Source organism: Pinus tabuliformis, chromosome 5_2 (genome assembly GCF_031772625.1).
Source record: "Pinus tabuliformis cultivar Carrire ecotype Pingquan chromosome 5_2, CPIR1, whole genome shotgun sequence".
Lineage (NCBI taxonomy): Eukaryota > Viridiplantae > Streptophyta > Pinopsida > Pinales > Pinaceae > Pinus > Pinus tabuliformis.
The window spans coordinates 603531175-603548432 of NC_142306.1; the positions used below are offsets into that span (position 1 = coordinate 603531175).

General features: G+C 38.9%; 1 protein-coding gene and 2 pseudogenes across 1 annotated transcript; 2 read left to right on the top strand and 1 right to left on the bottom strand.

Annotated features, from left to right (window-relative positions):
* Positions 1–498: 498 nt before the first annotated feature.
* Positions 499–1709, bottom strand: LOC149160447 (uncharacterized; annotated as a pseudogene).
* Positions 1710–4988: 3279 nt separating this feature from the next.
* LOC149160448 (uncharacterized) lies at positions 4989–5345 on the top strand. The gene has a single exon (XM_089434615.1). The coding sequence runs from the start codon at positions 4989–4991 to the stop codon at positions 5343–5345; it is 357 nt and encodes a 118-aa protein (XP_089290741.1).
* Positions 5346–6496: 1151 nt separating this feature from the next.
* On the top strand, positions 6497–8128 carry LOC149160449 (uncharacterized; annotated as a pseudogene).
* Positions 8129–17258: the final 9130 nt, after the last annotated feature.

Here is a 17258-nt window from a genome sequence, read left to right on the forward strand (position 1 = left end):
GGATAATCACAAAGGACTCCTAGCTTCTTTGGAGATGACCCTAAGCGCGTTGGGTCAACAAGTCATGCTATATATGGGAGCCTTTAAATGTAAAGAAGCTGGAAAAACTACGAAAGACTCCCTAACTTCTTTGAAGATCGGCCTTAGACGATTGGGTCAATATAACATACCATATACAGGAGACTCCTCGGATCCGAAGATGTGTCCAAGCCTAGGTGATATCCCTTAACTGTAGTCGTCTTAGTCTAGCCAACAAAAAACCAAATTATTTTCATGACATGAAGACAGTTAATCACTTGAAGATGGTTGTTTGGAGAACAACTTGAAGATAAATATAATCTTGTAAGGGTATTGTCACCGTGCAAGAACTGTCAAATGATGAGATTAATTAACTAGAAGACAACTGCTCCCATGGTGATGGAGGTTTGAACTAGAATTTGTCAAAAACAATCAATAAAAATCAATAATATTCAAAATTGCAAGAATGCGAGCTAGCTCCTATAGATAACAACACTTAACAGAGTCCAGTAGAAATTTAACTACTTTTAGCTCCAGTTTCCTTAGACCTAGAAAATCATAACTAGCTACTAGATTCTTAAGTGATAATATATGACTGGAAATGCTAGAAAGTCTTCTTCCCTAAACATCAAATCCAAGTTGTTTAATGGCTGCAAACCCCTGAACCCTTCCTAATATACCAACTCTGCCAGCTGCCCATTGACTTCCTTTTTTAATCTTAAAAATTTATTTCAGGACTGAATTTATTCTTATCTAAAGATGTTTGAGAGGTCTTTTGTTTTTCAAATCATTTTTTTTTTCTAAGAGGGAATGCCCATGTCTTCTCTAGGGTTCCATTGGTGCCTTCTAATGGTTGACTACTAATAATTGTGGTTCTTTATTAGTGGAATCTTCAACTTTACTAGATAAAACATTTACTGATGATAGTCATCTGAGCTTGAAACATAGGTTTCTGGATAGACCTAAGACAGTGACAATCATTAATAGGGTTAAACCCTTTAGATATCCATGGCTCCAACATTCTCCAAATTTATCTACATATCCTATCTTTTCTAGAGGATTTGCAAGTTTTCATGGAAATACATCCTCTGTGTTATCAGTGCTTCAGGATATTAGACGTGATCAAGAATATTCAAAATTGTTATCCCTTGAACCATGTGACATTAAAGATCCGGATGAAACTAGATCCTCTCCATTGACCCAATCATGATGAAGAACATCTAATGATTTGATTGAAATTGTACAAGATTTCTCTTCCACATATGAAGAAAAATCTGTTTGCGTCAACTTCCAATGTCACTCTCTCAAAGCAATCATGCATGGCTACACATTCAACTCAAGTGCATGGCTACACATTCAACTCAAGTAAAAGGCATTATGTCTGACTTCTTGTCAACATAGCTGTGAGACCTTGGGTATTCCATCAAAGAACCCTAAGAAGAGATACTAAAGAGGTGATTGCTATAATTCCACCATCAAGTTTCACTTGTTTTGTAAGTGGAATTGTTATGCCCATAGAAAGAGTGGTCATCATCTATTGCTACCCTTGCTTTCCAATCAAGTACCAAATCAAGGATTTCTTTATCAATGTAATTTGTAATGTTTGTAACATCTTAATCAACAAGGTCAAGTTCAGCAACAATTTTGCAAGCAAAACTCATGGTTGTATCCTCTTCCACATAAAAAAAAAAAGAAATATATATATATATATATATATATATATATATATATATATATATATATATATATATATATATATATATATATATATATATCTATATATATATATATATATATATATACGCAGATGCTAGTTGATAGAAGTAGAATAGATAAATAGCCTTAAAATGCAATGTGCTAGTCGAGTTAGGATTTAAGATCTGCTGGCAGGTCCATGGTTTACTAGTGCAATATAAAATTCATCACCTTCTGTGCCCATAATTCATATTTTAAGAACATTGTGTTATGTTCTCCCTTCTTGCCTTTGATAGTGGAATTTATGTTGTGAGACATATTATCCCATCTAAAGCATGAGAGCACATGTACAACATTTTGGTGTTTCTAATTTTCATGGGGGCAGAAATCCCATTCTTGTTATACACTTTGTTAAACACACATGGACAGCACAAAAGATATGAAAGATAAATCATGCAATGCGATTTTTATTGACAAATGATTTACATTTATAGTACAATATCTGACTCTTGGGTTTCAGATCCAAGGTCTCTTGGACTGCTTTGTCCATTCAACTTCCACACTAACCATTTAGGATTAGGTGTCCAACATTCCCCCCCTTAATCCGAAGGGTTATGTATGAGTCCAAGAAGAGAGCTGTAATACAACATGTGCAAAAAATGCATGGCAGCACTAGGCTGAATGTGCTCTATGAAATGTTGGTAAAAAGGGCGGTGGTTTAAGGATGACCACCAACACTGGAACGCTTAGTGCAGTTCCCGGAACTCTTCCAAAACTGGCAAGAAACTGAAGTTTTCTGCTAGAGGAAGTGATCCTATTGTTTCAAAGAGGGAAACCTTCAACCATAAAAGGGAGGTCTCACCCCGCATAAAAGGTAAAACTTCAACCTGAAAAGGGAAGTCTCAACCTGTGATGGTTTAAGGATAACCAACAACTCTGGAATGCTTAATGCAATTCCTGGAACTCTTCCAAAACTGGCAAGAAGCTGGAGTCTTTTGCTAGAGGAAGTGTTCTCAATCTGTGATGGTTTAAGGATGACCAACAACTCTGGAACTCTTCCAAAACTGGCAAGAAGCTGGAGTCTTCTGCTAGAGGAAGTGTTCTCAATCTGTGTTCACGGGCATCTTTGTCTCTGGCTGCAACTCTGAAACTGGTGTGGCAGGTTGTGGCTCAGGCTCGCTTGATGTGGCTTTGAAGCTTGTAGATGACCATCATTTCCCCCCCTGTCAGATACAAGGTGAGAAGATGGAGAAAACTCAACTGCAAGACTGTTCAATATTCTGGAACAAGTTCTGACATGTGTTTGGAATATCTTCTTGGCTGTTGATGCCCATTGCCAAGAAGCGATCCATCCAAGATGAATCTTTGTTCTTGCAGGACGTTTGTTTCTGAAGCATCTGTTTGAAGAATGACTAGTTTTATGACAGTGCTTACATGGATGAAGATCAAAACAGTGATCTTTCAAATGGCCAACTCGGTCACAGTGTTGGCATTTCACGATCTGTTGTTGTTGTTGCTGTCGAACAGGGGCAGAGTCTGGAACAGCTGAAGCTGAACTGTCATGAGGAGCAGGTGAACTGTCATGAATGAATCCATCACTCTGAAACTGAATGGGCTTGGCATAGTCTGGAATATGAAAGGACAAGTCCTTGTCATATCCAAGACCAGTTTTGTGCTTGTTGTGGACAAGCTGTTCCCAAGGTCTGATGATGGGCTTGGGAAGTGCAGTCTTGGTTTCTGCATCTGCATGTACAGCTGCTGCTTTATTGGGCACTGAATGAACTTGAACAATATTAACTTGCTGTTTATGGGAGTCTGCTTCATTGTTCTGAACAGAAACAGGTTCAGAATGATGACTCCATTTGTGTAATTCTTCCTGTTGTAGCTTTGTCTCAAGCTGCAAAAACTCTATCTTTTCTTGTGCATATTGCAGACATGTTTGAATGTCTGAAAGAGAGGCTTTGTTAATTTTGACTGTGTTGTTAGCAGTGGACATGATTAGAGTTCTCAATAATTCTAATATTCTTTCAAGCTTAGCCATTTTTCTACACCTTAAAAATCTCCAAATCCCACAGAAAAATGTAAGCTGCTAAATATCTTCAAGTTGCACAAGAGAGCCCTATAGCTTAAAGGGAAAAATCAACGAGAGATATCTTGAAACTTGTCAAAATTATACAAATATCACCAGACTTTCAGAGATTCTGTTCTTTAAATTCTGTAGAAATTTCACATCTGACTAGACTTTTTAAATTACGTAGCTGATTCCTTCAAACTTTATAGAACTTGCCTCTATATCCCTTCTGGAAGCTCAGGAATGCAAAAAGAATTAAAAATCAGCAAATGTTAGGAAGAATGATAACCCAGATCGGTCTGGTGCAAATCCTTAGCTGCTCCACGGAGAAAAGCTGCCTCTGATCCGATCCTCACAGAGCAGTAGTTTCCATGCACCAACAAACTATTCCTCAGCAGCAATAGATCCAACGAACAGACACCACCACGCTTTACCACGTCGCAACCTTTAGCGCTTTACCACAACGCTCCACCAAATGGCATCCAAATAGGCGCGTAGAAACGTGACAGCGGCAGTCGATGAAGTCACGGCAGATGAAGTCTCGAACAGGGAATACACACCACGCTTCCACTACGCAGATCCACACCAGGCTATTGAATGCACTTCCTCACAACACACATGTTGATAGGGTTTTCTGATCTGAAGAAAGATGTTCATCACAATCTTCAGCATCATCATCCAAATCAACCTTGCGACTATTCGACTCCTGAAGCTTTTCTAACTCTTGGTGCAAGTAAGCCTTCGTACAAATTCTGGTCTGATTTTTATGGGTGATATGAATAGGTTGAGACCAAACTAACACAGTCATATACAAATTGTTGTCCTCGGCTTCCACGCTAAGATTTTCCCATGTGCATATTACACTGTGTCTTTTGTCTTCTGATGGCAAAACCGACTCCAAGTCCCGCTTAGCCTGGAGAAAAGCGCTATGGGGAAATCAGAATCCTGATTCACTTCTTTCTTCTACGGCTTGACACCAGGGCGACTTTCATGTTCAAACCGTCTTCCACTATCCTTCTCCTCAACATGCAGATGCGGATGACGGCAAGGGTTTCCCCCGTTAATTGTGGAATTTGTGGATGGTAGAAAACATTCTCTGCCTGTAGATGTTGGAAACCCAACTGACCATGTAGAGAGCAGTGACAGAACTGTCGATCTACATGCTACACTCCTATGTCTCTCTTTTCGTGCCAATGCTCCGGCTATGATTGACTCTTGGACTCTACCATTTCTGGAAACCTTCAAAACTAAATCAAATGTCCAATTGTATGAGATATCTTTTATAGATTCGTGGCTGTTATCGCTTAATCCTATTAAGCGTTTGCTTCTCCGTACAATGCGGAAATCTGAAATCAGCGATGGTTATCAGGGTCTTCAGAGACATGTTGTCTATGCATTTGGTGATCATTATGACTTGAGGAAAGAGCTCAACATATTGAACCTTCTAACAGGTTATATATTTTTGCTAGACAGCAAAGGTAGAATACGCTGGCAAGGTTTTGGGATAGCTTCAGATGACGAGGTGTCGTCAATGCTTTCATGTGCGTCTTGGCTTACTTGAAGAGCAAAGCAAGTAGTTATTGTAATTTCTATCGATCTGGTTCACATCACTCATCAATCTAACTGTTATTTGGAATATGATACATAGTAGACAATAAAGCTAATGCATCAACACCATACTCATAACGCTCACCAAATGCGGGATATTCAAGATTGCTTCAGCGGCTTGACGACATTCAACGCACAGTCATTCAAACGAAAATGATTCCAAGGAACATAATGGGCATTGATGTCAGAAGGAAGAGAGGTAACCGTTTCCACCACCAACAACAGCAATCACAATAGGTGAGACGTGAGCACAGTCCAGCAGAAGTTAATGGCGTGAACGCTCCGCTTCCCCTTGATTCTTCTACTAAGTTTAGCAGTAATAATTCTGCCAGAATACACAGCGAAACCGCTTCTTTCACGAGGCTAAAGCGGAGTCCAATTCCAGCGAAGCCAGAAATAATGGCAGACGATCAGCGGGTTTATCCATCCGCTGCCTCCTCATTCAGCGATGCATTACAATAGACTGGAGCAAAAAGAATAATGGCAGAAGCGTTTCAATGGAATGAAGAGAGCAGCACAGGTTTCATTAATGTCAAAACAGCGTTTCAGTCATGTCAGAACAGCGCACAGTAATGTTAATAATGAGGTGTAGTAAAAATGGAATGCGCAGAGGTCGACAGGCCTTTCTGATGCAGAGACGGAATTTAATTATTCAAACTGACAGATAGGGCGAGCCAATAGACAGGACAACACTAAATTACCTGGAAACGCTTATGGACATAGGTGCAGGACTGACATGCACATAACAGGCCACAGAAAAACAAGCGGCTCTGATACCATGTTAAACACACATGGACAGCACAAAAGATATGAAAGATAAATCATGCAATGCGATTTTTATTAACAAATGATTTACATTTATAGTACAATATCTGACTCTTGGGTTTCAGATCCAAGGTCTCTTGGACTGCTTTGTCCATTCAACTTCCACACTAACCATTTAGGATTAGGTGTCCAACACACTTGCACAAAACATTAGATTTGGCGTGCTTTATGATGAACATTTTGAAAAGCTTCAATGTTAGGCTCTCTTAATAATGGGCTGAGTTCCCCCACATCACGAGACAGATTGAATCTATCCATTTCAATTTGCTGCGTAGTACCATGGGAAGCACAATGCAGCTCCATGGCTCAATCCATTCCTCTACCTTCACGTTCTGCAATTCCATCTGCGTCCCACACTTCGCTCCCACCAAATTCAGCCACAATGAGGCAAATGCCACTTTGGCACAGCTTCGGGCGACCGAATTCGTACTGCCTACGGAGGAGAACACGTATAAATTTCCAAAACGAGGTCAAGAGATCGAATCCTCCCACTCTTCTCAACGGCATAACGGGACAATCCCTAAATTCGGCAACAGGAGAGAAGTTTATGTCCGTCGGAACCTCAAGGAAGCGACAGAGGACTCGTCTGAACAGGAGCTGCACAAGCATTTCTGGCCGAACGAAGAAGGCGAAGTAGATTTATTGGGCAGCCTGCCTTGGCCTCAAAGAAGGGCTGCCATTACTTCGATTCAGATGACGGAGAACTTGTCTGATACTCTCGAAAGGGTTGGTGAAAAATTGCAAACACAAGATCTAAACTTGGTTCTACGTTATTTTGGGAGAATGCAAAAATGGCAAGAAGTTTCTCAGCTTTTTGATTGGATGAAGCAACATGGCAAGGTTAGTGCTGCCTCTTATACAAGTTTTATCACATTGATGGGCAAAGGACGACAAACCAGAATTGCATTGGAGTTGTACTACAATTTGGAAGATGAAGATATCAAGTCAAATGTCTTTCTCTGTAATTCAATGTTAAAATGTCTTATTTCCAATGGAAGGGTTGAAACTGCTTTCAAGCTGTTTGAGCAGATGAAGGAAGGGGGCCTAAATCCAGATATTGTTACATACAGTACGTTACTTGCAGGCTGTGTTAAAGCTCGACATGGGTAATCCAAAGCTTGCAAGTTGATAGAGGATTTCAAAGGGATGGGTTTGAAGTTTGATTCAGTCATGTATGGATCTCTTTTAGCTCTCTGTGCTTCACATGATCTTGATGAAGAAGCTGAGACTTATTTTCAGCAGATGAAGAACGAAGGTATTCCTGCCAATGAATTTCACTATAGCTCACTCCTAAATGCATATGCAGCAAAAGGAAAGCATGAAAAGGCTGATAAATTAATAGATGATATGAAGTCTGCAGGCTTAGTTCCAAACAAGGTGGTATTGAACTCGTTGCTAAAGGTATATGCCAGAAGTGGTCTTTTGAAAAAGCAAGGGAGTTGCTTGCTGAACTGGATGCTTCAGGCCAGGATTTAGATGAGATGCCATACTGCTTGATGATGGATGGGCTTGCCAAGGCAGGCAAAATACATGATGCCCAAAAGATATTTGACGAAATGAAGGCGAAGGGTATAAGATCAGATGGCTATTCATATAGTACCATGATCTCTACTTATTCTAAGATTGGAAATATTGAAGAGGTAAAAAGGTTAGAAGAGGAGTTAGAGAATATAAAAGGAAAATATGACTTAGTGGTTATGAATACATTGTTGAATGCTTATTCTAGAGGACGTGATATGGAGTATGTCATGCGAACACTCAAGAAAATGGACAAGTTTAAAATTTGTCCGGACCGACAAACATTCAGTATTCTTATTTCATATTTCTGCAAGGAGAAACTATATGATCTTGCGCAACGTACTCTCGAAGACATGCAAGTTAGAGGGCATCGACTAACTGAGGAACTCTGATTATCTGAAGATATGCTTAACTTTGGAATGGTGATCTTTTAGAATCCATCAAAGATCAAATACATGAAGCACAGGGTAAATAGTTCAGGAAATAAAGGACCTGAATCTCGTAGGCGTTCACCTTTTATGTGCATATGCAGTTCTGGTTTGTTAGAATTAAAATGATAAAGGGAAAGGAATGGACAAAACTAGTGTCGAAACCGGCTCAGACAACCACAACCAGAGTAGTAATTATTACCAACAAAGCCACAAAATTGAAACCTATTTCTAAAACAGAGATCACAACTGATGATAAATACTACGATATGAATTTTCAATTACAAATAAACAAGGAAAGGTCAAGCCATTGTTCCCCTGCTGCAACCACTTTATTATGCAGATCAGTTAAAGACAGAGTCCACTATCATGGAGCTTCTTGTTGGTTTGAATTACATCTATGTACTCTGTTCTTGGATTTTACAGCACAACTTGTTTTAAATTACTGAAGACATTGGTTTTTAATATCCATCATCAACAACAGGACTGCATTCTCAAAGGCATAACTCGAAGCAATGTGTTATGTAATCCTTGAGCTAGATGGTACCCAAGCAATTGAAAAACACGTTGACTGGAAAGCATTAGTAATAACTTCTTACTAGAACTAATATTGATGAAGAGTTCATTATTGTCTTCAGATTGTTAGTGCTAGCGGCTTATTCTAAGGGCCTGAATCCTATTATTAGAGCCTCTATTTTGTTATACACTAACAGATCTATTTTCCTGTTAATTTATAAATAATAAAAGGAGCTTGCTGACCTTTTCACTTAGCTTTAAACATTTAATATCTTATCATTTTATCATAAGCAGCATAAATTATGTTCATTAGCTGTCAAAATCACGTTTCAAAAAGTGTTAGAAAAGATTTCGTAATGTAAATATCTTAAATGTTGGGCAGAGACCCAGGCAATAATGAAGGCATTTAAATTCTAAATTGTAAAATGTATGGCATTTAATTTTGAATGGAATTACAGAAGTAGTTATAAGTGATAACATAACAGGAATTCTCAACTAAAGCAAAAATGTTAATGAAGAGATTCAGACAAACTACAGAGACATGAAATAAACCGAGTGATGCAGAGGAGATTCTGTAGCACATAAACAATGAATTTCATAAAAGCGTTTGGAGGAAACCCTCAAAAATCAAAATATGGGATGGCAAAAATCTTGGTTAAGATAAATATGAAGCCTAGAACCCTTTTCCCTTGGAAAATGCAACAATGGGTATTTTCTGATACATATGTGCACTTACCCTCAAACAAATGGGAAAGTTTATATCCACTATAAATGACAAATGAAAAGAACTGAATATGCATTGGCTATATTTAAAGTTACCTCCCGAATCAATCGTAATATGGATTCAAAATATCAAATTTTGCCCATTTTTAGGACAAATCAAATAAAGGGTGAATGGCATAACATATTGCAAATTTTTACAAAGATAAGAACAGAATACCTAAGCCTGGTTGACCCATGAATCTTATCAAACTACCCAAGATACAAATGGTACTCGATAACAAGATAGGATAATAACATGAAAGGTAAAGGAAAAATATGAGGATTATTGTGAAAAAGGAAAATTGATTTCACTGCTATGAAACAAAACACTCTGAAGTTTTTCCAAAGCTGTAATTTCGGAATGATGTCTATCAGATTTAAGGCAGGAGATATCCATCATTGTTTTTATACTAATTTTGGTAACAGTCCTAAACCTTTCTGTTGAATATTTCCGATGTCCAGCGGCTGGAGTGAAACTTGAATTCTTTTGTATTATATCCTGAATAAAGTTATCAACCTTACAGATTTACATGGCATGATAACAGGACAGAAGGAACCATCTTTGGCAGCTGAAAGATGGGGAGAACAGTTGCAAGGAAAAAAAATAAAAGTAATCTGTGGGAAGGAGTCAAACAAAGTAATGCTTTCTGCAATGTCAAAGCTGACAATCAGTATAGTTTAGCCTATGCTAAATGTAAATATAAAAAAAAACACCTGGAGTATAATTTCCTTGAAGCATTTCAGGATTTAACATGTGAAGCAATATGACCACATTTTGCCTGCTTGTCACATAGCCCAGAAAATAAATCATCCTCAGCCTCCAATATAACCAAAAGAAATACATAAGAGCAACCCTTTTTCCGATTCTGAGATCAGGCTCATGTCTCAAAAGCGATGCCACCCAAAACCTATACGACCAAAATCCTTAAATTGACATTTGGGCCAATCGAATAACAGAACCACATTAAAATGTCACCTTCAACTGTCCTCATGCGGAAGACAACTCAAATGGCTGTAGCACCACATCCTTGATTGTTTTTAAATTTTTGAATCTAGAACATTGGTGGTGTAATTACTGTAAATCGATTTTAAATATTAAATTTTTCTGAATCTAAAATATTTTGAGATTATTACAAATAAATTTCAAATACCAAAATTCAAGAAACTAAAATTAGTAATAAAATTTACTTTCATATTTTTATATTTTTTTAAGCTACAAATATAAGTACATATAAATACAAGTGACGCTTCTAGAAATTTAAACATGAGTAAGACTACAGGAATTACACTTCTATAAGTATATATAAGTACGAGTAACACTTCTGGAAATTTAAACACGAGTAAGACTACTGGAATTACACTTTTCATGCACCTATCGTTAAAGAAAACGGCGTGAATTTTCCAAGCATCTTCACAAAAGTGTGCATATAAGGGTCGATTGAATACTCAATTTCTGTGTTTGGACTTGGTGATAAAATATTGACAATACTACCTATCGTTAAAGAAAACGGCGTGAATTTTCCAAGCATCTTCACAAAAGTATGCATATAAGGGTCGATTGAATACTCAATTTCTGTGTATGGACTTGGTGATAAAATATTGTCAATACTAGTCTCTTTAAACCAGTCCCGGGAATTAAAAACCCTTTGGAATAAGAAAATGTTATTTGGCATAGTGTTGCGGCAAGTGTCATTTATTCAAGGCAAATCCTATCTTCTGTATTGGCTCAACCGACATCTGTCGCATATAAGCGCCCGCGGTTCCAGACGGAGAAATAAAATTATGAAGTCCACATTCTTGGTTGTTTTCTCATTTCCATAAAATGTTCATTCAATACAAGACTGAGAAAACATTAATTTACAATAAAATGCACATTGCACAATGATTTCCATGGCATCGAAACCTGTCCATGCTCCCAAAGAAAGGCAGATAGATAGACTGCACCAGAACAGTAAGCTGTCTCATGCACTAATGCAACAATAATCTCAACTCTAAAGAGTTGTCAAGCTTCTAATCTTGTAACTCCCCCTTCAAGCCCTCCTTCTAGCGGTCTTTGGGGTTTAGTGGGCTTTGGGTCCAGGTTTTGAACCAAAGCTCTGATACCATGTGTAAGAGCCCTATCCTAGGGTCTGCTAATGGATCTAATTTTTCTGAATTAAATACGATAAGAGGTGATAACTTACTTACTTACACGGCTTTTAAACAAATAAGATTTTGTCATTTACATTATAATCAACATAAATTATGGTGAGCATTCCATTGATATCAACTTAACAAGAGTATTCCATGGAAAAATACCTGTTCCGGCGGTTGATGATGATACCTTTGTCTTATAGCTCCAGCCGAACGCTCCTTCTGACCAACCCAACCGGATTTACCTCCCAGCCAACTAGGAAATAAATTCCTAGCCCAGGAAACCTCCACAGGTTCCCTAGCCCTCCGTGCCCAAGTCCAACCAGATATAGTGTGTCCTCAAGAAGAATGTGCAAAACTAGATAATGATACTTTCCTCCTCTCAAACCCAAGAAACCTCCACGGTTTCCAAGGTCTCCCAAAAATCATAACAAGGCCAAACAATCACAACCAACCCCCACCATCATAAGCAAGACTCCCACTCCCCCCTTTTCTTCCTTCCCCCTTCCCTTTTTATACCCTCTTTCCTCAACCACCTCTCATTAATGTCATTAACTCTCACCCATCCTTGGTTGACTTCTCTTCTAAGCTAGGAGTACATTTGGAATTGTGACATGAATATAAAATTGAGAATTTAATGGGAAAGGATCATGTCTTCTCCCAAGTAAATCTGAAAAGTACATTTGGGAATGTGAAGTGTAATTACATGGAGAGGACCATGTCTTCTCCTTAGTAAATGTGAGGGTACATTGGGGAATGTGAAATGAATAAATATATATTGTTGATAAGATGGAGAGGACTATGTCTTCTCCCAAGTAAATGTGAGGGTACATTGGGGAATGTGAAATGAATAAATATATTTTGAATTAATGGAAGGAGACCATATCCTACATAATATTCAAATTGAGAAGATAAGTGGGGAATTTGAATAATGGAAATCATAAATTTATTTTATGACCAATATTTCTCAATATTTTCAGATAATGTAAATATTAACACAATTTGTAGGATAAGATTTAAGTGGGGCATTACAACTATCGGGTGTACTTGCCTACCAGTCAGAGGATAGTGGTTCATAGAGATTTCAAGTTTGATGAGCAGAAGGCCATGCGAATTTCCCTTGAGAGGGAGATCTAACTACAAGCTGTGGAGGAACTGTTGGTTCCTAAGGAGGAGGAGCCTTAGACTGATGCGGAGAAGCTGCATGCAGAGGTTTCAGGAGTGGAGACATCCACTCAAGTAGAGTCTTCCAGAGATGGATGGAAGTGCACAAGAGACGCTAACAGATTATTGGAGGATGCAAGAGAGAATGTGGGAGTACCACTTTCTCAGCGCAGACAGAGGAGGTCACCTCAAATGTACACTGGGTACATGGCCCTTGCTAGGGAATGCATTGAGATCGAGTCATCTTCCTTTGAGGACACCGTGCAACAGCCGATTTGGGTTGATGATATGGTGGAGGAGTATGACTCCATAGTTCGTAACAGAGTTTGAGACGTGGTGACCGGAGAACAAGTCAGTTGTGAGTTCCCGTTGGCTTTACAAGGTAAAGCAAGTTGTTGATGATGGGAGGATCATGTTGTTGCAGTCTATTTCGATAGAGGAGCAAGATGCTGGCATTTTGACAAAGGCATTGTCAAAGTGTAAATTCGAGTTCCATAGAAACAGGATCGGGGTGGCAGATAATCCCTTTCTTTTTGAGAGGGAGTGTTGAAATATGGCAACAAGAATATTCCAATTTAATTTTTCCTTGAATTAAATTGTGAATTAAAATCGAATTTAGTCTTAACAACTACTTGGAAATAATTAATTAAGTTATTTTGACTTAATTAATTGGAGAAATTCAAGTTAGAAGTCTTTCTGAAGTCATGCAACAATTATCCCTTAAATTAAGGAGACAAGATTAAGTTATATTTGAGTTGTAATTAGTTAACTTAGTTTATTGAGTTAAGTCCAGTTAAATTAGTTCCAAACAGTTTGAGGAATTAACAGAGAGTTAACACTGAGTTGATGCATGCATGCACTCAACTAGTGCTACTCCAGTTAACTGAAGATTCTCTCATCAGAAACTCGTGCATGTCTATTATGAGAAATACCCAGTTGAGATTAAAGACAAGGACATTGTACTATCAGTTTCATGTATTTTCTTATAAAGAAAACTCATGCATGCAGTCAAGGCATCATTCCTTGAGGATTGCGCAGTTCTGATAGTGTGTGGGATCAGAGTGTTCCACTTGGTGAGGTGAGAATCATCCCAAAGGAACAACACAAGGAAATAGGAGCTTGGAGGGTAGAAAGGAAGGCTTGAGAGAAGCCAATATTGCCTGTGAGCATCTCTGAGGATTGTACTGAGAGCTGGCTAGCTGTGAGAGCTAAGGCTTTGTATAATTCCTATGTATTTCCACCTTGTATGATAATAGAGATAGTGGGATTTTTAGCTGAGGCTTTCCCCAAAGTATTTTCATGTGTATTGTGCGATTGATTCTTCTTCTTCTGGTTATATTTTTCAACTCGATTTTTAAGCTTCTGCAAATTGATAGTAGAAGTAGGTTATAGTATTCTACTTTGGTTTATATTGCATTATTGGGTTAACCTACATATATTTTCTACAACCTACGGGTAAGACCTTCTGTACCAAGTTTAACTATTGAAGTATTAGGACTTCTTGTTTGTGTGTCTCTTTATGTTGTATGCCCTCCGCTCTATTGGGGTTCCTAACCCAAGACCCTAGGGCGATTCTAACCAAAACACAATTGATGACTACACTGGGAAAAGCATTCTTGTTTTTCCTAGATTGGGTTGTTTGTTCTTGATCAAGCAATGCTTGATTGATTTCTTGCTTTTACAGTGTCTGTGACATGTTTTCTTCATAGGCATCAAGTCTAATCTTTTGGATCAGGCCTGTATTTTTTGTTTTTCTTTATTGAGCTTTATATGCGCTTTTCAGATGATACAATAGCGTATACACTCTAGTTTCTTTAAAGAAGCTCATGTATGCACGAGTTTACTTTGTTGCAGTCACGTATACATGCTTCTTTTTCTTTGCACAATCACGTATACCTTATTTTGAATAAATTTTTCAAAATCTTGGACTCAGTTAAGATTGTTGTCTGGTGGTTTTTGCTGTTTTCTAGTCATTCACTATTAGTAAAGCTTTTCTTTCATGCAAGTTTTCAGTTTCTAATCTTCTTCTTGTTGAAAAACCTAGTCAACCTAGGGTTTTCTTTTTGAGTAAAGTTTCAATTTGGGCTTTGGGTTCAAGGCTTCTTGTAGAAGTTCTTGGTTGTTCTGACTTTGCGGAACAAGAAATTGGTTGCAGTTTTGTTTATAACCCAACTTTCGGATTGCTTTGCTTTGCTTTCATTTTTTGGTTGACCTATTTTGTTTTTCATGGTTTTTGAGTGCCTCTTTGGCGATCTTGAAAGTCTTTCTTGATGTTATTTTGGTTTGTTGAAGTCCTTTATACTATTTTTCAGATCAATCTATGCAAGTCTATAGTCCTTTGTCGTTTCAAGTTTTATTATATTAATGATGTGCATAACTTGTGAATTTTGGGACTCTTTATGCTTGTTTTTGGTCTTGGAATTTTTTTTTATTTTTTTTGTAAGCTTAGGTAGGTCCTCCTTTTATATTTATATAAAAACAAGCTGAATCCACATACTGTCAATAGGTGGCCTCAACTTGCCCAGTGGGAAACCAAGTTTGTTGGCCACCTATGCATATTATACGCCATCCAAAATTGGTAAGTTATATATACAAAACTATTTATAAACCAATTTTTAAACACAGTTCCCATAAACATGCATATATAAAGAAAACTAGCCACTAAAAAAATAGTTACCTGAGATCATGAGCTCAGTCTATTCCTTGGGCTCGTCCTAGTCTGGCTCAATGACTGTTGGATCTTTGGTTGAGCCATCGTTCGCTGGTGTCATTTCCACGATACAGGGGATGTGTCTCTGTATACAATCAAGTCTCATATCCTGTTTACAAAGCTAGAACTGTATGGTTTGCAGGTATCGTTTGTAATCAGGAATATATCTGGTTATCAATGCCATCCCCATGGAGACTTGCTCCACCGCTTTTCCAACCATCATCTTCATGAGCTAGTACAAACGTAAAGTCTATTTATATTGATACATCCGGCCTCTAGTATTGCCAGGATCAGGAATGAGGTCTCTCCACTCTTCCATCTCTTCCTTCGAGTCCTCTTCCTTAACCCTGTCTTCCATCTCCTCAATAATTTTTCTGATCCCTACATCCATGTCTTTCATATAAGCCTTGGCTGCTTTCTTCACGGTCTCATCCATGAGACGTCTTCCTGACCTTTTTCCTAAGGTACCACTATCCTGAGAGCGTGAACCATTATTTGCCCTGCCTCTTCGACCGCAACCTCTGGCTGCCCGTGCCATGTCTTCACTCCCTTCTATCTGATCACAATGTGCACAATACTTAGTCAGGATAAAACCATCGTTACCCACCCAAATTCCCATTGTTTCCAAGGGTTCCTTTCTGCCTGCACTATCTCTCGTATACCTACACTCCTCTGCTCCCAAGTACCCCAATGAACTTGGGATAGTCTACCCCTTCTCCCTACTCCCTCTTCCCTGTTTTGCTTTCGGGTCTCTGGGTACTGTGTCTCCTCCAATTCCCCATTCCCCCTCTTTAGTTTCCAATAGAATAACCCTCTATCGAAGCTGCCCCAGGATAGTGAACCCATGGGTCTGCCTACTAAAATTTTCTCCCTTTCTACCTTGCTTGCTGCCACCACTCCCTCTATTTTCAATGTTCCCCCCTGGGAGGTCATCTCCTTCTTTCTTTGTATCTTTCCCTGTTTCCCCTCCAAAACACGCTCCCTTCTGCTGATCGGGCTTCCCTCCCCTTCCCAGGCTCCCTATCTAGAGAAAATTTCTAGACTATCGGACCTCCCGACCTCCCTGAAACTCTCTATTTTAACCTTTGTATCCTTGGTTCTAAACTCAGCAGGCCCCTGCATATTATTATTTATACCCCTTCTCCTTTCTTGCCTCGGAGCCGAGCTACCAGGCCCTTCTCTCTCCTGGTTCCCTTGTTGTTTATACAATAGAACCTCAACACAAGGTTGTTCCTTCCCTCCCTAGCCTAGGTTTCTTACCCCTCCCAACATACTGCAATTTGCTTTTCGAATTACAGAGCAGAGACAATAGACATACCCGATATTATGCTTCCTGTATGCTGGATGTTTGTCTGGCTTCCCCGACACGCTCCTTCTTCTTTTCTCTTTCACTCTGACCATCCTTCCTTCCTTACCCCCTCTTTCATACTCTCTCACATCAACCTACGGTCCCATCCTTCCTTCATTGCCGTCCTTACCACCTCTCCTCTTCCCGAAATTCCTCACACCACTTCTCTCGTCTGCTCTGCAATACCTCTCCAGGTTCGGCCTTACCATCATGTGAGCTACGATAAGCAGTCCTCGCACCTCCCCGCTTCTGACATCGCCATTATGACTTCTTACCCACTCCGTCACCCCGATCGGGGGCTTGTTATAATCATTGTTATTTCAGTTATTCATATTCCTCATCTTTGGCTAATATTTCACTTAGTGGATCCATTCTGGTATCCCTTGGCTGAATAGGCTAGGTTCTTTCCATGTGTCCCATTTGTGGATTACTTCCCCAATTGGCTAAGAAATCAGCCGCTTT